Source organism: Corvus brachyrhynchos, unplaced genomic scaffold (assembly GCF_000691975.1).
Source record: "Corvus brachyrhynchos isolate BGI_N302 unplaced genomic scaffold, ASM69197v1 scaffold26, whole genome shotgun sequence".
Lineage (NCBI taxonomy): Eukaryota > Metazoa > Chordata > Aves > Passeriformes > Corvidae > Corvus > Corvus brachyrhynchos.
In genome coordinates, this window is record NW_008239324.1 from 11,921,276 (window position 1) to 11,941,553 (window position 20,278).

The following is a 20,278-nucleotide window of genomic DNA, read 5'->3' on the forward strand; positions in this document are numbered from 1 at the left end:
GGGACCGCGCCGAGCAGGCCGAGAGAGGTATGGGCTGCGTGTGCCCGCGGGCGAGGAGGGCCGCGGGCAGCCGGGAGGGCCGCGGGCAGCCTGCGCCCCGCGCTCGGGCGGTGCCCGAGGGATGCAGCTGGATGGTGTGGAGGGGAGGAGCGGCCAGGTCAGGCTGTGCTGTCCGGGCTGCTCCGGCTGGGGTTCGGATCCACCACGGGCCGCCCCCTGGGCAGGGTAACGCCTGCTTGGCTGAACGTCCCTCGTACCCGGCCGGCCCCGCAGCCGCCCCCCGGCTCGGCCTGCGCCCCGCGCTCGGGCGGTGCCCGAGGGATGCAGCTGGATGGTGTGGAGGGGAGGAGCGGCCAGGTCAGGCTGTGCTGTCCGGGCTGCTCCGGCTGGGGTTCGGATCCACCACGGGCCGCCCCCTGGGCAGGGTAACGCCTGCTTGGCTGAACGTCCCTCGTACCCGGCCGGCCCCGCAGCCGCCCCCCGGCTCGGGGCGTGGGCACCGGCCTGGAAACGAGGGAGCGCACGTAGGGATGGCTCTGGAAATCAACACTAAAATGTGGTGGGGTTTCTTTCCTTTTGATCGTAAAGTTCTGGTATGTTTGTCAGTGCCTACTACGGGCGCTGAAATGGGCGTCGAGGAATGTGTATGGGTTTGAAACGCTTCATCAAGGATAATTTTAAGACGTGCCGTAGAAAGCAGGTTCGTGATAGGCCTTGGGCTGAACAGGAGTTCTCTGGGAATAGACCAGTGAGTGGCTGAACTGACAGCTCGTGGGGTTTGCTTTACTCCCGCTCCTCTTTCCAGATCTGCACCGGGAAGATGCTGAGAGTGATTCGAGTGCTGACTCCTGGAGTGACTATGGCAGTCGTGACAAACCAGGGACTACTTTAGGAAGAACAGTGCCAGACGGGAACGTGCTTTTTCCAGATATTTTTCACACCGATCATCTTTTGTTTTACGAGCGATTCAGAGCTTACCAGGATTACATCTTGGGTAAGTAATTTTTTCATAGGCAAATAAGGTGGTGTCAGTTTTCTTGTAGTGACTTTAAACGATCTAGTTTAAATGGAGTCACTTGTATATTAAGGTGCGAGATGCCTTTAATAATGGGGGCTGGAAAATATACAGTGTCCTGTCATCACTTATGCTGTAACCTCAGCTGCTCTAGCTGGTGGACCAGGAGGCAGTAATTTTAATATAAGTAAATAAAATCTGAGTGATGGAAAGGCAGAGGTGTTAATAGTGGATTCTGTGCCTTCTTTTACCTGGTCTTCCTAGAATTTTTTTGTGTATTGTAAACCTGTTTAAGATAAGGCAGAAGTTATGTGCTTAATACGATTGGCACTGAAACCTTCAGTGACTGGAATGTTGAGTCCTGGATGTCTTTCAGAGGAGCACAAACCAGATGGTCTCCAGCTCTCTCAATACTAAGAAAACTAGCAAAAATGCTTATGGTTATCACGAGCAAAACAAAATGAAGTCCAACATGACAGGTGGTAGAGGAACATTTCAATTGTGTTGACTTTCATTTTCCAGTGATGCGGAGGACTTTTCATCCATTCCTTGCATAAATGTATGTCTTCAATTTCTTTTTAGCTGACTGCAAAGCTTCTGAGGTGAAGCAGTTCATAGCCGAATACCTGGGGAAGGTCCTTGAGCCCTCTGGCTGGCAGGCAATCTGGCGCACTGATGTGTTTGAGGTCCTTGTTGGGGTGAGTGGATCGCTGCTGCTCAGGCATTTGTCTCCAGTTTACATAATTTACCTCTGCAACAGACTTTTCTAGGTCTCTCAATGTCCAGGTCATACATCCCTGTTGCAAACCTTGGATGTTCAAACTTGCAGTTTTATCACATGGTTGAGGAGGGAAAAACTCTGTAGCCTCTCAGCTCTTCTGTCCAGTTAGTGACAAAAATGGCTGTCACTGGCCCAGACTAAGAAGAAACTTGGATTGTTTGTATCCTGTGGGCACTTTGAAAAATGAGCCTCAAAGGGGTCCCAAAGAGCTGTGAAGTATTGGTTTGTTTGAGTCTGAGGATACTGCTTTTGCCATTTTTTTAAAACAGCAAAACAAAACAAAAAAAAAAAAAAGAGAGCAACTTACTGGCCTTGCTATGAGCATTATGAGGCATTTGAATGAAGTTTTGGATGTGGGAAAGGCTCTCTAGCATTGTGGATGTGAGAAGCTTAACTCCGGGTCATCATTCAGCTGTCGAGATGGCCTTGGCTGTACTGTGCCATTTGTGTTGGTTTGTGTGGGTCAGTTGGGACCCAGAATGGCCATGACTGAGGCACATCATGTTCCCCTCCCTCAGCTGGATCTGCAGTTCTGAGGGAATCTGCAGAGCTGTTTGTTCCCACAGGTGGTTGGTGTGAATTTCTTGGCTCTGAAGGCAGTTGTGCAGCTCAGTGAGCCGTTCCTGTGCGAGTCCCAGGATGGCAGCTTTACCCTGGAATGCATGCAGGAGCTCCTGGAGCTGAAGGAACATCAGATCCTGCTGCAGGAGCTGTGGGTTGTGTATGATGAGTCAGGAGAGTTTGACCAGACAGCACTAGCCATAGAGCATGTCAGGTAGGACAATTACGCCCTGCTAGTACCCCGTGCGTCCTGTCCTGAATTCTTGGGCCATGCTGGCAGCTCCACAAGCCAAGTTTTCCAAAGTAAATCTGATGACTGGTACTCTGAGGAGACTGCTTTCCCTCTCTTTTTCACCCCAGAGTGACTGTGTCACTTGCAGCCTAATACACTATTCTTTCTCTTTAATAACATTTTGGTGGATTTTTAATTTTTTTGGTCCTGTTCTTCTTTCTGCATTTTGCCTCCTCCCCTAAATTTGCTCTTTATTCTTTAGGTGTCTCTTTACATATTCTGTATATTTTTTCTTCTTTTCCATCTTCCTTTCTTTCAGGCACTACATGCTGTTTGAAATCTCTATACAAAATTGGCTGTTAGGAGTGGACAAAGAAGCTAAAATAGGAGGAATGACCTACATTGTCAGAAAGAAAGCTTAGCTGAAGGGCGATTGGCCGAAACCAAACAACCAAAAAGCCTCAGAATATGAAGAGTGTCAGTCTTGCTTTTCAAATCCAGCTTTTAGCTGTTCACTCTCTTTTGAGGAAGTAGGAAATTATTATGAATTTTAAACTTAGAGACAAAGTAAAACTCTTTATGCAGGTAAGCAACAGGAGAGGTGACTTCTGTGTGTACTGAGCAGCTTAGGGGACAGTAGCATGAATTTAGAGAAAGGTGATGCTTTGAGGTGAATTCTCACATTGGTTACATTGGTGTTTCCAGTGGTCTTGACTCTGCTCTCCTCTGTATGATTTCACACTTGGCTTCCAAAGGTTCTTCTACCAGTGCATCTGGAGGACGTGGGACGAGGAGGAGGAGGATGAGTTTGATTACTTCGTTCGATGTGTTGAGCCTCGACTGAGACTGTGAGTGCAACACCTTTGCTGTTCTTAGGGCAGAACCACTGGAATGTGCCATGTGGGAATAGTGACTCAAAATTAGGTGTAAAAAAACCCTGTTGACTCGTAAACCAAAGCAAGTTTGTTGTAACAGCATTCACTGTCAGCTGGTCAAAATTTTGTATGGAAAGAGAGCACAACTGAGGCTGCCACTTGATTTCTGAGCCCTCAGTTTTTCCCTGTAGTCTTTGGCATTCCATCAGATGGTGCCCTAAATTCAGCAATAGTCACCCTCACACTGGTACAAGTTGTAATCTTAATAAAGGCTGGCATAGGATACTCCATTCTTTACCTCTGGGCATAAAATAAAAACCAGAATGGAGCTGAATGTAAACAAAAACTTGTAAATCGGTCATTCTGCAGGAAGAATGTGTGTGAATCTTTCTTAGTTTTTCTAATAAAGGCTTAGATATTACCTTCTAAATTGTTACCCTTTTTTTATGGCTGTGCTTATGCCTTTATTTTAGAGTGAGTTTCTGATAGTTGTATACAATCTTTCAAGGCGGATGGGCAGCTATTTAGAAAGTAAAATGTTCTGATTTTCTCGTTTTGCTGCTTGCAAATAAAGTGGAGCAGTGTTGATGCAGACTGCAGAGAACTTTGACTTAGGCACTGATGCAGAACTCCTCAGGTTCTCTCCAGTCTCATGTTTGGTCTTTGAGGATTGTGAATGTGCTGACCCCTTGCTCTGAATTGCAGGCACTATGATGTCCTGGAACACCGGGTGCCTTCTGGGCTGGTAGCTGATTATCAGAACTTGTTGGCTAAATGTGAAGAACTTTATGAGAAGTTTTTAAATGTGAGGAACAGCATATCAAGCAATGATTCGGACTCAGAAGCAGAAAATGTTTCCATGGTGGAAGGACTAAAATTGTATGACAAAGTGGAGCACTTAAAACAAAAGCTAAAACTAATTGAGAATCCTCTGCTGAGGTAATTGGTAGGTTTGTGCGGGGAGGAGGCTCCTAAGGGCAATCACATAACTTAGAGGAGGTGTTTACTGAAGGAAGAGCTGTTGGCTGTGTTGCTCTTGTTGCAGGTACGTGTTTGGTTACCAGAAGTATGGCAGCCTCCAGGCTAAAGGACTGAGACCAACGGGTGCCAAGGTCACTCATGTTGTGCCCTGGACCATGACAGCAAGTCTGCTTCATCTGTTGGCAAGGGATAAACTTTGCCAAGAATCTTGTGAAGGCCTAGAAATACAGGTGCAGTGACAGGAATTGTCTGCTAATAGTTTTTCCTCTCAAGAAACGATGTGGAAGAATAAGTTAATTTACCATGTGCAAGATACGAAGATACTACATTTGCAACATACTACACTACAGGGCTGGGATTTTTTTGTCAGTTCAAAACAAAAAAGTCACTGTAATTTAAACAATAAGTGGTAAAACTGGATGATACAAATAATTTCTTTTTATTCATTTGTGCCTATTGAGTACTCTATACAAGCAACTTACTTCCTGTGTGTAGGAAATGAGATGAACCTGTAATAATTCTACAGTGAAACATGGTAAGGTGTAACACTTGAATTTAGGTTTGAAATGCCCATGTCTCTTGATGCTGCTGATCATGATCTAGAGTTTGAAGGAAGAAATGTCATTTTCTTGCTTCGGTACTGTGTAGGAAATAATTTATTTCAGGAGCAGCTATGTTTAGTTTCAGTGAACTCAGACAAGACTTGCTACTTCAGCAGTTAAGAACAGGCTGAATTCCTTGCACCCAGATGAAATGGTTTGCTGTATTCTGATCATGTTCATGAATTACACTTTGCCAAGATGGAGCCATGGGGAAGGTCCTGGAATAACTTCCAGGCTATAAATCTGATTTTCTGACTTGGCAACTGAAAAAATGCTCTTATTATGTTTACCTTGGAATTTGCTGGGATGCAATAAAGGTGTAGTTTTTCTGTGCTGTCATCCTTCAGTATAGAATTCCTCAGTAATGTTTGTGAAGGATATCAGCCTGCCCTCTTTATCAAGGAAAAGGACCATGTGGACACTATTTACCACTGTGGTATTGGAACTGTGTTTGGGGGTGACTCATACCACGAGCAAACACAGGAGTATTCAGACCAGCTCTGATCTACTTGCTGAATTGTTTGGTTTTTATTTTCTTTACCTTCTGTCATCCATTTCTTTGTGGTAAATTCATGGCAAATCACTTAGGCTCAATTGAAGTGTTGGCTCCAGGCGGTGGTGAAGTTTGCTTTGGGGTGAATGTGTTGCTTGATCTGTGTGTCCACAGTTTTCTCTTGGGGGAATGGGCATGACACAAACATCAAAGGCATGTGTTAATGCTGGTTTTGTCCACAGAGGGCTACAATTCTTGAATTCAAAGTAGAAATTTTGTATTATTGGTACCATTAAAAGGGTTTCTTTTAAGCAAAAGCAGCAGCACTTAATTGAAAGCAAGCTCTAAGGGCATAAAAGCATCCATTTTTACAGCATTCTTTGGGATCTGATTGTATTTTTTTGTCTATTGCAGTTTCACTGTGATCCACTGGCAGCTGTAAATGCCTGTTATGAAGGAGACAGAGTCATCATCTGTCCTGGTCATTATGTTGTCGATGGCGTCTTCTGCATTGCTGATTCCGTTGAGATAGAAGGTAGAAGGTTTGCTAGTCTAAAGGTCCTTAAACAAGTAAATGGAATGCCTTAAACTAGCTCTGTGTAAGGATTTACTCTCTGCAGAGTTTGCCAGGAGCATTTGCTTTTTTCTGCAAAGTATTCCTGTTTGTGCTGCAGAGCTGTGCCTAATGCAGGGTGGAGTGAGCTGTTTTGTTAGCCATAGTGCAGATAAACTGCAGATTTTGTTAATTGGTAGAAACTCATAATTTCCTCCTCTTTGTCTGCATAAGTGGTGATTATGCAGGTAATAGACAGGATTCAACAGAAACCTAAGGGACTTACTTGTTGTAATAGTGGAAACAGAGAAGTTATTCTGAGAGGCTTCTACTAACTTAAGAGTACTTGAGAAATGTCTTTGTGGTTCTTTGCATGTCTGAATGGGCCTCGGGCAGCCTCTGGGCCCCACTGCTGCTACAGCCCCAGTGAGAGCAGGAGGAAGGAGCCAGGAGGTGCTCTTAGGATTTAGTGATGGCACTTGGAGCATGTCAGTGATGGGGAGCAGGGGCTGCCAACCTGACTGCACTTGTGGGAGGCACGCAGGTGGAGGAGGAAGCTTTTGATTAACACATTTTTTCTGTAGAAACAGACACAACAGATGTGATTTTAGAATTTTTCTTGCAAAATATTTGTGTTTTAAATACTTCTGCTTTGCCTAGGATATGTTGCTGTCTCACCACTCTTGATTTCTCAGTGTATTCCTGTGCTTTAGGCAGGCGCACTCTGTTGCAGTGTTACAGTCTGTTTATCACTGGGGGTTCTGCAGCTGTTCATACACTTATTTAGTTGCATTTTTGTCTTGTCAAAGCTTCTTAATGAGAAGAAGGCTGAGAGTTTAATTTCCTGATGTTCTGGACTTTTATTTTTCTCGCCCTTCTTGTTTTATGAGTGTCATTTTCTTTCTTGCCCATCTCCTGTGTGTGTTTGATTTATAAAGATACACATTGTGATAACCAGTGCACCTGCAGGACAAGGGACCTCGATAAAGTGCTTTATTTATCTCAAGAATGACATTGTTCTAAAATGTGTGTGGTGCTATTTATTGCTTTTCTAGCTTTGAGGAAACTGAAATACAAATAGTGCAGTACCACACATTAAAGGATGAGCTGCTCTATTTTAAGGAGCAAGGCACATAAATATGTATTTTTAGTACAAACCATGCTCTGAATAACAAGTACTTGTCAGGTATTTAATCTTCTTATATGGACTCCTGTTAGATAAGGTATTATAGCAGTAGGAGCAGCCAGGAACGTTTGAAGTAGGAGCATCAAGACAAACTTTGCTGGCACTAATCTGAGCAGCTGGCTGCTTTGGTGGCTTTTTTGGGATGAAGGGGTGACTCATGGAAGATATGTGACTTTGCTTCATAGAGCTTTTATTTTTTCCCAGCCTCTGTGCAAGTCAGTACCAGGGTTGAAAGTATGAAGATTAGTAAGTCAGGGATAAATAAAAACTTTCAGGAACTAAATAAGGCTAAAGCAGTAGCTGTTGCAGGAAGTCATGGTAAAGATAACTTCCATGCTGGACAAAAAGGTGTTGCAAAGGCACCTGAGAACTTCCCTTCTCCTTGTGCCATAGTTGTTCAAGCTGGCTGGGAACCTGCAGCATCAGCCCTTCTCTGTCTGTGCTCGTGTCAGTGGATGACAGTGGCCTTGGGCTGCCTGTGGAGCCCCTCAGCCTCAGGCAGGGGCACAGCCCTGCTGGGGAGTGAACACCCCTGGGCAGCAGGTGAACCTTCCTTTGTTCTAGGGCTGCTGCTTCAGAGGTGAAGTGTAAAGCAAGCTAAAGGCACAGTCAGAAAACTGCAGGCACTCTGTAGGACAATCATTCCTAAACTCCTGCTTTGGATAATAACCTCGTTCTGTAGTGGTGAGAAGTTAAGCTGCATCTGACTTTTGCTGTCCTGTGGTGTTTTCCATGCTGGAACTGTCCCATGCCCCCTCCTTTCCAGGGGTGACCCTAAATCTACATAGCAGTGGGAAAAGGTTTCTGGGTAATACCATGTGTTGAAATATCAATCACTTAACTTTGCATTAAATTGCCTGTCTTTAAAACTTTCTGCCGACTCTTGTTCAAAGGTTGGTTGTTTGGGTTTTGGTTTTTGTGTCGCACTGACTGCTCGCTCCTCTGCTCGGCTACTCCCTGTGGTGTGTGACAGGAGTGGGGAGCAACCAGAGGCTCTCGGCTTTAAAGCTGCTCCTCTGGAGTTCAGCTCTGCCCAGGGGAGCTGAAGCTCCAGGCACAGCAGCCCAGACGAGGGAGAGGATAAAAAGTAGTGAGGAGGCTTGCCACAGGAGGTAATCCAACTTTATTGGAGGGTCTCCGGATCAGAGCTGAACAATTTATAAAGGGAGGCGTTAAAATGGGGATGAATTGTCAGGGGACCAATAGGGATCTCTAAGGGAGGGATATGGACAGGGATAGACGTTCACATAAACCAACAGTCTTGAGGGGTGGAGGGAAAGGGGTCACAGGCCCCAATGGGGGCGTCGTGGTTCAGGGAATTTCCAAGAGGGGAGGTATCTGAGGGGGCAGGATCTCGGGGGATTGACGGGGACCATATTTGGGTAATTAGGGGGGGCTCTGGTGACAGGCACAGAACTTTCGGGAATAACGGGAGGGGTTTGGGTGATTGATGCGGAACAAGGGGAGGAGAACAACAATATAGGGAACACCGGGGGAGCGGCTTGGGTCTGGGGCAAGCCAACTGGGAATAGAAGTGGGGAAGGTAGGGATGAACCATCGGGGTACAGAGAACATATGAAAATACAGTAAAAGTATCGCATCACCACAGGTTTTTGGGTGTTTTTTTTGTTTTTTTGGGGTTTTTTTGTTTGTTTTTAACCTTTCTACTTGCACGTGGCAGTATTTATTAATTTATGTACTTGGTTAAAAGCTGGCATTCTGCTTGGGCCCTTCTTATCTTGTGTGTGCTTTCAGAAAATGATAGGACTCATGCTGCTTTAATGGATGTTGCATTATTGCTTTCCTTATCATGATTCTTGTCAGTGACAAGCAATAAAAGCTTTACATGCTCATAAATTTTCCTGTAAGTGCTTAAATGCTGACAACTGTGGATGGCTTAGTAAATCAATGTTGGCATGTGCTTGTGAAAGCTTCTTTTTAAACCGAATTAATTGGGGAGCCTGTGCAACACAGGAACGCTGAATTTCTCCCCAAATTCCAGGCAAATAGGGAAGTTGAGTGAGGCATACTAACAGTATCAAGCCCTTTCCACTTTTTTTTCTGGTGTTGTGGTGTGGCTGCTGTTCCCCGCTGTGTTCTTTGGAAGCTTTGCATGTTCTAGTGAACTTCTGTCCTTGGAGAGCAGACTGGAGGTGCCTGTGTGTCCTCAATTCCTGCATCCCCCGTTCTCTGTTGTAACTTTTGGGAGTGAGAACTTCGGCCTTGGCAAATGTGAGCTCAGTTACCCATTTGTTCAACTTTCTCAAATAACCTTGCATTTTGTTGTGTGCCATTCAAGTAAGGTAACTTTTTGGAGTGCCCATACCTTGGCACAGAGGGGGTGTAACGTGTAGCCTGGCCACTTGGTGAAAATCCTATTCAGGGTATTAAAACATCAAGCTTTAAACTTCTTTCATTAATTTAAGAGTCTGTTACGTACTGAACACCTCATTGTCACCAGATATTCTCCAAACTTGCATCTTTCACCTCTGCCCTTAGGCTATGGCCTGCCAGATGATGTCGTGATAGAAAAACAAGGTAAAGGAGACAACTTCTTTGACTGTACAGGAGCCAATATAAAGATCTCCAATTTGAAGTTAGTACAACATGATGCTGTGGAGGGGATTTTAAGTAAGTGTAAAAGCATCTTGACCTTTTTGTGACTCTTCTATAAATAGTGTTAGAATTAAAGCAGGGGACCCAGTGTTGCAGTTTGACAAAATATTGTAGAGAGGAGCCCTACAGGTATAAGTATCAAGTCTTCCCCCTCTTTTTTTTAACTTGCTCATAATGTGGACATCAAAATAACCTCTGTTTGTACTTTCAAGCTATTGTGGCTCTTACACTTTATTCTTATACTGGGATAAGATCTTTTGACTTGATCTGCTGTGTCTCTGAGTGCTGTGCAGCCTGTGTCAGGCTGAGTGGAAAAGGAAAAAATTCCACTTTCCATAGAAAAGCCTCCATGGCAATATGCAGCTGCAGCTGACCTCAGCCAGTGCTCCACTGAGGAACAGCATGTGCTGTAGGAGTCCTGTAGGGCTTTGTTTCCAGCACCTTCAAACTGACACTCAACTAAGTCTAAATTGTATCCAATGAGTTTATTGGGCATGGCCTTGTCTTTGCAGAAGATGCTAATTAATATTTTGCCTCAACAGAAATTTGGGTTTTAAACATGTTAAAAAGTTTATTAACACTTGTATGCATGTATTTAATATCTTTTGAGTCCAGAAGTCTCTTAGGAATGTAATGAAAAGAATTACTGCTGTCATAAAAAAAAAAGACAAAAAAACTTTAAGACAAATCTTCAACCAGTTTGTCCCTGCTTAGACCACAAAAACAGCATGAGTTCAAACCACACATGAACAAATCAGTGAATTGAATCTGAAGTGGATGAAATGAAAATATCACACTGCAAAGCTGCTCTAAGGCTGTGTGTTGGAGGCGTTTGTCTTTGCAGAACTGGTTCATCCAGCAATAACTGTTTCTGTGTATGTAGATGTCCATCATGGGAAAACCACGCTGGAGAATTGTGTGTTACAGTGTGAAACCACAGGAATAACAGTGAGGACATCAGCTGAGCTACTGATGAAAAACTCAGATCTTTATGGGGCCAAGGTACACACTCATTCTTAACTTGGACTTATTGCCTAATTGAAAATAAAGGTTTCTCTTTCGAAATAGTGCAGTCAGTTACAGAGTGGCTTCTGTCGCTCTGGAGAGAACTTTACAAATTCATTTTGGACAGCTACATGTTACTGAATCAAGATTGGTCCCAGGGGTCTTGTAGCCTCTAGTGAAACGTGTCAGGCTGGTCTGTGTGTGATGATAGCAAAGTGATGCAGTAACAGGGGACATCTGTGAAATAATCATTGCTTGCATTGCTGATTCATGTCCTGCAGTACTTTTAAAGTGATTTCCTGGTTTCTCTGCCCATAACTAGTTTTCTCATTTCCATTTGTTATGCAAGTGAAATGCCCTTTTTGGCACCTTTGGTTCTTACAGAGGGATGATAAACACAAAAATGGACTCTGATTTGGATATTTTGTAGAATGATGGGGCTTGAGGTATTGAGAGGGATGACTGAAAAACAAGCAAGTAATTCAAAGCTGTGCATCTACTCTTCAGCAGGCCTTCATGGACTGGTGCCAGTAATACTGGGGGGCCTCAGCCTTGAGTAATGCTGCTTGAGCTGGGTAGCAAAGCTGTGAAGCTGGAGGGGTAACAAGAGTTTTGCATTGTGCAAACTGGTAGATGAACACAAAGATCTGCCATGGAGTGGTCAAGTTCCATTGTAAATGTGCCTGAACTGTTTGTGAACTGCTACCAACTGTATCTTGTAGGGTGCTGGTGTGGAAATCTATCCAGGAAGTGCGTGCACCCTGCTGCACAATGGGATCCACCACTGCAAGGAGGGAATACTGGTCAAGGTCAGTCCCAGCCACAAGGTACTGGTTTGCCAAAAGCTTATCACTGCATCCATTAGTGCCAGTAGGTTTGGGTTGGCTTAAAACCTGCTGTGCTGGAACTTGTACACGTCACACATGATGACAATGGGACTTGCTTGCTTTGGCCTGACCACCAAAGCAGTCACCTGGTTTTATTTCTTATCTGCCAGAAGGAGAAAATACCTTTTGCAATGCTGCTTGTGTAGGCAAATAATTGTGCTCTAGCCAATGCAGAGAACTGATTCTACCTAAAACTGGAAGGTTTTTTATCCCTTTAGCTGGACGTGACATGTTGGATTTCTGTTTTGTTCTGTAGAACTTCTTAGATGAGGATTATGAGGCTCCCAAGATAACCATGGTTAATAATATGATCCATAATAATGAAGGATATGGTGTGGTCCTGGTTAGACCAGTGATGGCCTCTGAAATGAAGGATGCTTCAGCACAGGGAACTAAAGGTATTTTTCTTTTCCTTGAAGAAACTCGTAAAACTAGTAAGTCTAGTATACCCAGGTTTTTGGATTGCATAATTCATAACTTCTATTTGAAATTTGTGGCTGTCATGAAGTGCTTAACCAAAGAGTGAGTGGGATGAGGTGACAATGCTAAGATTGAAGAAAATTAATTCCAGGATTTCTTAATGATGTGGCTGTTTTGCATGACTGTTGGTGACATTGACTCTTTCCTGCCTTAGGGAATACACAACCTACCCAGGCAGGTGATGAGACAGCCTGTGCCGAGGGCTCCAGACAAGAGCAACCTGGATGTGTAACTGATGAGTTGGAGCTTTATAAGCGAGCTGGGACTTCTGAACAAACTGAAAACAACTCTGAAATTGCAAATGTACTTGGGGCTACTTCTGCGAAGAAGTGCCAGATGCACAAGAAAAGACTGAGTGAACTGGGCTTTACAGAAGCTGATGACAACTTAATGTCACAGAAAATGTTTGTCTCTGTTGAGGGCAATCAGTTCAAATGGAATGGGAAAGGAAGCTTTGGTATCTTTCTTTTCTGACTGTCCTGACTCCTGCTGGCATTGCAGTAGGATTTGTACAGTTACTGGTCAGATCACATGCCAGGAGTTGTGCTATGTTGTTACACTTTTATTTCCCAAGTGTAATCCTTATTAAAGGACTGGGGCTAAAAACTCACTTGGTTCTTTTGTCTCATGTTTTCCAAACCTTAAATCTCCTTGGTGAGCTGCCTTTGTGATGCTCACATAGCACTTCTTTCCCTTGCACTTCATTTTAAGCCTGGCTTATCTCTTGATAATGTATTGTTTTTAAAATCAGCTTTGTTATCAAATGGCAGAATGGGTCAGGTTGGAAGGGAACACAGTGGGTCGTCTGGTCCCACCTCCCTGCTCAGGCAGGGCCATACCAGAGCTCACTGCACAGGATTGCATCCAGACTACTGTGGAATGTCCCCAGTGAGGGAGGCTCCACACCCTCTCTGGGCAGCCTGTTCAGTGCTTGGTCACTGCACAGCAAATAAATCCTCATGTTCAGGTGGAACTTCCTGGGGCATCAGTTCCTGCCTATAGCCTCTTGTCCCACTGCTGGGCTCCACGGAGCAGAGCCTGGTCCCTGCTCTGACACCTCCCTTTGGACACTGACAGACAAGGATGAGGTCCCCTCTCAGTCATCTCTTCTCGAGGCTGAGCAAGCCCAGCTCCCTCAGCCTTTCCTGATCAGAGAGATGCTCCAGTCCCTTCAATATCTTTGTCACCCTCTGCTGGCCCCGCTCCAGGAGTCCTGTGTCTTTCCTGCGCTGAGGATCTGAGAGCTGGACACAGCATTCCAGGTGATCCTCCCCAGGGCTGAGTAGAGGGGCAGGGTCACCTCCCTGACCTGCTCCAATGCTCTTCCTAAAGGCCCCCACGATCCCATTGGCCTTATGGTCACAAGGACACGGTGCTGGCTCATGGACAGCCTGGCTGTCACCAGGACCCCCAGGCCCTTCTCCTCAGAGCTGTTCCAGGTCACCCCCAGCTCGTGCAGGTGCTGGGGTTGTTCCTCCCAGGTGCAGGACCCTGCACTGCCTTCGAACTTAATCAAGTTCTTCCCTGCCATCCTGTCAGCCTGTTGAGGCCCTTCTGAAGGGCTGCACAGCACTCAGGGGCATTGGCTGCTCCTCCCAGCTTTGTGTCTTCAGTGAACTTGTTGATGAGGCCTCTGCTCCCTCATCCATGCCATTGATGAGTAAGTTAAACAATAGCATGTCCAGTATTGAGCCCTGGAGGACACACTGGTTAAAAATAAATAGTGGAAAGAAAGGAGGATGAGGAAGGCAAGTTAAATAAAACATTGCATCACCACAACAATGGAAGTGGAGTGGATGGAAATGGAAACTAATATATGTGTTTAGTAGGTATTTCAATGCAGCTTCTACCATCGCTGCCCAAATATTTGTAATATTACAAATGCCTGGGAAGACAAAGCTCCCATCACTGAAATGTGTAACAGGCCAATCTTGACAGACACTGAGGCCACTCAATAATGCATGTTTTGATGTGCGTGTGAAGGGTGCAGGTCAGACCTCCGTGAGAGCTTGGCTTTCTGAAAAGCTCCTCAACTCGGGGTTCCTCCTTAGGCCCACAGACAAGCAGATTTCTTAGCTTACTTCGTGAATGATCATCCAGTTCTAGCAGAAATAGTTGCCCTTTCCTCCTTTTTACAAATGCTTTCATTCCAGTGGCTCATACAGAAACTATTCCAGCTGCTTTATTGTGCCTGTTAGTAGTTGATCGTGCCTGACTGCTGTGGTTGGGTCCTGCTCTGGGTAGGTCCACCCGCGTGTTTTGTGCTCTGCAGACTGCACTTGAGTCATTCCCACAGTAGGATGCACTGGTGTAATTGTTGGTAAATCACTGGGTGGTCTTAACCCACTCTAATAAGGCCTTAATCTCTCAGCAGAAAATTAAAACATGGAAGCAGCAGTGTAACCAAGTACCGTGTTACTTGAGAGTCCTCAAAGCGTCTTTCAGAGCTTTTCTTCAAATGCATTTTAAAATGTGCCCTTTTGTTCAAATGCTTTTCTCCAGGTTTGGTGTGCTTGTTTAATGGTGTGAATGTTTAGTAGTGTGAAGCATGGTTTTCACAGGTATTTTTCACATTAGCACATTCTTAGTCCTCACAAAGTCACCTGTAAGGACTTACAAGGAAGTGCTATTCATTGATGTGCTACTGCAGTTTGGGAGAGAAATACTACAGGTTAAAGCTGGTGTTTGCCTGGCAGACCACCTTTGAAATGGCTGATGCTCAGTGCCTCCAAGGCTTTCCAACCGTTTTATTGCTCTGAAACTGAAATGAGGTCACAAATGCAATATTGGTTCCATAATGATATTTAAACTATCAATAGTGTTTTGTGACTTGAGGGAAGTATTTCCAATACCTGACCCTATTTTGCTCCTATCCATGTCTCTGTAGATTTGTGCATAGCTGTGTTTGTCAAGCTGTTAAGACACTTTGCAGCCTGCAAATACCTTTCCTTTTTACTCCATGATGCTACACCACCACATTGGAGTGTTGTTGCCTTGTTCAAAGGTGTCTTTCAGTTTGTCCTATTTTCTACACTTTATAACAGTAGCAGACAATAATTCTTAGTGTCATTAGGGCCTTGTATAAATGGAGAAATCAGTATCTGAAAGTGCAATGCACTCACTTGTAAAACATGCTTGATACACTTTTTTTTTTTCTCTTGTGAGGTACAAAGTGTTGCAGCATCTTCCCTTTTCCTGTGGTTATCATTCCCCTATCTACAAGCTTCTGGATTTTTGGACTTCCTTAGTTTGATACAAGTCCTTTTAGAGATACTTTCTAAGATGAGATTTGGGTTCTGTTTTCAGGAAGTCTCAAACACATTATTTAAATCTGAACCCAACTGCAATTAATGTTTGTACCTGGTGAATATTCTATATGGGACAAAAGGCATCTTCTTGCATCACTTAGATTTGTCTGTGTTTATAGAGAGAGGAAGGTAACAGGGAAATGTGGGTGATTTACTTAAAGGTATGATGGTGATATATGACTTGCTTCTTGTTTAAGCTCTCTGAGGGTCTGTACCAGTGCTTTTAATGCTATTCCCAGGTCTTGGTACTCGTTTGCAAACTCATGTTCATTGCTGGGATTCCTGACCACCTCACACCTACAGCTTTTGGACTATGCTACTCTTTTCTTCTTTGAATTCCAAAAGTCTGCTTTATGCTAATGATGACACAGAAGGCAAGATAAGGCATGCCAGAAAGAATAAGGTTTTGCAAGATTAGATCTTGATTTACAAAGCAGCCTGGGAGGGTGTGCCATCCTTACCCTGCTGCTGGGTGTTGGTGTTTTGAGGGCAGACAGAACTCCAGATTACTTTTGTCTTTTTAAATACAGAAGAATCTCTTCCTTTTTCGACTTGTTTGAAATATAGGAAGAAACAGCAGAAACTTTTTAGCCTTAAGATGGGATGACAGGAGGCGTGAAAGCCTTTGTCTTGCTGGCATCTCACCACTTTTCGAGTCTTTGAAGTCATTCCCTTCTGCACCCTGATTTAGTGGAAACATACCATAAACCATGACTGCCTCGAATATTCACTGTTCAGATATATCTGTCTTGTGTTCCATTTCCATTCTTGGGGGAGGTTTCATAGGTTATCATATTTTTCTTTTTGGCATTGTATCCTGTAGTAATAGATTGCTTTTCAGATGGGAAGCTTTGCATTTCCTTTTGGACATGAAAATGCAAGCCTGTAATTGTCTCATGGCAGATAGATGCTTGATGATTTTAATTAGAATAATTAAGTTCAGAGCAAGCAGCTGAATTAGCCAGATTTGTTATTTCAGTGTATCCATTTATGCATGGACATTTCATTGTGGTAAGTTCTATTCTGCCTTTTTGGCCATATATACCAGGCTTACTCTTGCTGTTTGCTGAATAGTAAAGTGACACAATAAATTAATCTCTTGGACTTTTAAAATTGCAATTTCTTTCAAGTCAATAAAGAAATTGCCAAAACCTCCACACAGATGAACATTGATTTTGTTTTTTCCATTAGGTATATGAGGTACTTGTATTTTTACTCCTAATGAAAAATCAATTTAATAATTTCAATGTAAGGTAACTTTGATCATTCCTACTGTTTGAGGATGCTACTCTGCATTTTCAATTTAAACATCATCTGTGTTTATGTTCCTTCCCTGACTGAGAGTAATTTGAACAAACCAATAATTATTTAGTTAGTGCTGTTTTAGAATTTTCTTTGACTCTATTGCTATATTAGTGGGAAAACTTGTCTGAGACTTCTCTAATGTTATGGGGAAATTATAGTAAAGGCACAGAAGAAATTCTCACTCTGATAAATGTATATTGTAGCTTATAAAAAGCTGTGATAGGAACCTCGATGAGACTAATAATATGTATATGACCCCTTTGTTATGGTGAAATCCACCATTTCTGTTCCCAGCCTAATGCCAGGACTAGTTAATGTGGAAAGCAGTTTCAGAATGCATCTTGAATTGTGTTTCATGTGATCTTTGGATACTTCTTAGATTATAATTCTGTTATGGGTTGGATAGCCAGCCTAATTTCAGTTGTATCTTACAGTAACATACTGTCTTACTTTTGCAGCTGCAGTAATGCTGTTTCTACAAAACTTTGTATAAAATTGCTAATTCTGCTTTCCTCTCTTGTTTGCTATTGATCATCATCAGAAGCAGCAGTCTGGCCTTATCACATTGCTTTTTGAAGATGTGGTTGCAATAGAATTAACTATCTGAATTATTTAAGAACACAGGTATTGGATGACACCAGTAGAATGTTTTAGAAGCTACATCTGAAATACAGAATGAATGATTGTTTTATTTCTACAACAACTCTACAAATAATGGGGAAAAACTCATTCAGTGATATAAAGAAAAAAGGATCATTAATAGCCAGTAACTTCTACCCTGGGTAAGTGTGTCAGCAAGTGAGGAAAAAAAGAACAGTGGAATAAAAGACTTAGAATCCAGTTATGCCAAATGTGCAGAGAGTTAAAATAGCAGGGAGAACTTTCTTGAAGACAAAATGTTTTAAAGGGGACTTATCTGACTTTGCAGTACAAGAGTTTGATTTAAATTTATACTAAATCCATTACTGTAATGTCAGATTATGTGGAGAGTTAAAAATAAAGCTTAGCCTGCTATGAATAATTCACTGTTCTAAATTCTGAAATGCTTCAGCCAAAAGTAGGAAGAAATGAACACAGAATAACAGACATATGTCACCCAAATGCTGTACAGGCTTTTACTTTGTGCTACTCACGCCTTTCTTTTGGGAGAACTTATTTTCAAATGAGTTCATAAGGGATTTAGAGTTAACACAGACAAACATCATAACTTCTCTTGCTTCAGTGTTTTCAAATTGGTAAGAAAATAGTATTTTGGGCTGTACTAATCACATCCTAGGGGTAAAGGGGTGAAATGCTGTGCTTTTCTGTAAGCTCTCTGTAAGGCTCTCGTTAGATGTGCTACTTTGTAACATGCAATGTTTTAAATCTGTTATAAATGCTGAAAAGAGGTTCATGCTGCGTTTCAGGTGTAGTGAAGTATGTGTAACTTTCCTATTTTGCATCTTCTTAGACTTTAACAGGAAGGTCTAGAGCTTTTGAGTATATTCCTTTTTACGAGCAATTCAACATTTTTGAAGGGGAAACAAAATATCTGTAGGGGGCTTCAACTTTCAAATTATCTCCACAGACAAAACAGTTACAGCTGACTGACTATTATATATTCTGAGGACATTCCTAAGGTTTCAATCCAGATTGTAGATGTACTTCGAATAAGGCTTTTATTTTCTCTAAACTCTCTGATTATATAAAAATATTTGTAATTTTGGAAAATATTTACTGTATAAGAGAAACAACACTTAGATATTTTACAAGTGAATTTAGTGCTGTCTGATATGCTTGACTGACAGCCCTAAGGACAGAATGCTCCATTTCACGTCCGAGAACAGACACATCATAGAGTAACAACGTGCCAGAACTGTTAAAAATTCAGAGTGAAAATTCAGTCTCTTGCTGTATTCATGGTGGTGCCATGTATTCCATCTGTTCTGCTAAGGCAGGCAGTGAAGCACACATCTCTCCTGTGATACAGTGACTTTATTAAAGCAGAGATCTGTCTGCATGTAAAATATGATTACATAAACAATTCATATAGACTAGGTTTAGGATTTCTGCCAAGCACTTACTGCAGCTGGTTACTATAGAAACAGACAAAGGAGGCTGGTTTAAATTTGTTACTTCACTCTGTGTGTGTGGCTTTCTATTTTCTTGTATTTTGCTTGAGATGGGAAACATGCCAATGTAATGTCTCTGCACAAACAGTTTAAAGCTTGTGTAAGCCAGTCCCATGGGGCACACAGCCCTTTTCCCTTGTGTAAATCACTTGTTTGTGGGAGTGCTCTGCCTGAGTCCTCTCAGTTTCCTCAGTCATTTTTGTGTGTAAGGGTGTATTGTCAGAAGCATTGGTACTGCATATGTGCTTCTTCTCTCCTGGAACACATCTATTTGTTTTTGTAAAAAAACCCCTGCACTAAATCAAGGTGAACACACCAGGAAAAGTGGGTGTACATAAAAAGTGCCTGTAAAGCTTGATAGTTTCATATATCAAGACACAGGGCTTACAAATTGGGACACTGAGGAGAAAGCCACAGCAGCTTCATTGACTGAAATAACACTGCCAGTGAGGAAGGTAGTGAGTAAAGGGTAGGGCAATTGTCAGTGGAGAAAAAGGATGAACATGAGCGAAGGACAATTGTGCTTTTACGCTGAGCCTTCTTCCTTGGGAGTTATTTAGCTACTGAAAAACACTAGTTCCCAGCAAGAGAAGGAACTTCACAAATCACTTTGCAAAGCTGCTCTGGACTTTCCACCAAAGCAGTGGTGCTTTTGGACAGGTAAAGTGGTCAGTCTTTGTAGCCTGAACAGCTGCTACAAAATATGGAGAGCACAATGAGTGCAGGTGTCCTTGTCGCGGGTGAGCTTGGCACAAGCTGAAACCAACCACATCCCTGTGGCCCAGGGACCTCATGGCTCTGTTTGGGAAAGGATTTACTGTAACTGACCCAGCCATTCCTTCTTTATTCTATGTGATTCTGCTCCTCACCTGCTAGAAGTGAGCATCTCAGAAAAACCCTGATAGACACTGCCAAAAATGGTAATTCATTTAGATATCTTACCTGTGTACAATGCCATGCAAAGTAGTTTACTGTTATGTAATTAAAAGCTACATTTATTGCACATCAAGTCATATCTGATGTTTCTGATATGCCAAGGTTCTGTGGAAAGTTGCAATTTCTTGCCAACTCTAGTAAGTCCCTCCTGTACGTACAACAGGGAGCAGATGCTGCAGAAGCCTTGAGGTGTGTATGGTCTTACCTTAATTTTCTCCTTCATTTAATCATAGTATTTAATCATAGTACATTAGTTTGATTTAAACTTATTATAGCTATCTGGTTAGAAAACAAAATTCATAATGATAATACAGAATGTTAACCCAAAGAAGATTATTCTGCAGTATTTGT

General features: G+C 42.9%; 1 protein-coding gene across 1 annotated transcript; it reads left to right on the top strand.

The window, feature by feature from the left end:
* Positions 1-2: 2 nt before the first annotated feature.
* SHCBP1 (SHC binding and spindle associated 1) lies at positions 3-12,877 on the top strand (the record flags this gene model as incomplete). Its single annotated transcript, XM_017740831.1, has 13 exons — positions 3-27; positions 806-994; positions 1,598-1,713; positions 2,363-2,571; positions 3,345-3,437; positions 4,170-4,403; positions 4,510-4,675; positions 5,955-6,075; positions 9,779-9,910; positions 10,779-10,897; positions 11,623-11,709; positions 12,044-12,185; positions 12,422-12,877. Coding segments are annotated over 13 exons (1,953 nt in total), but the record flags the coding sequence as incomplete, so codon positions are not given.
* Between the last annotated feature and the right edge of the window lie 7,401 nt (positions 12,878-20,278).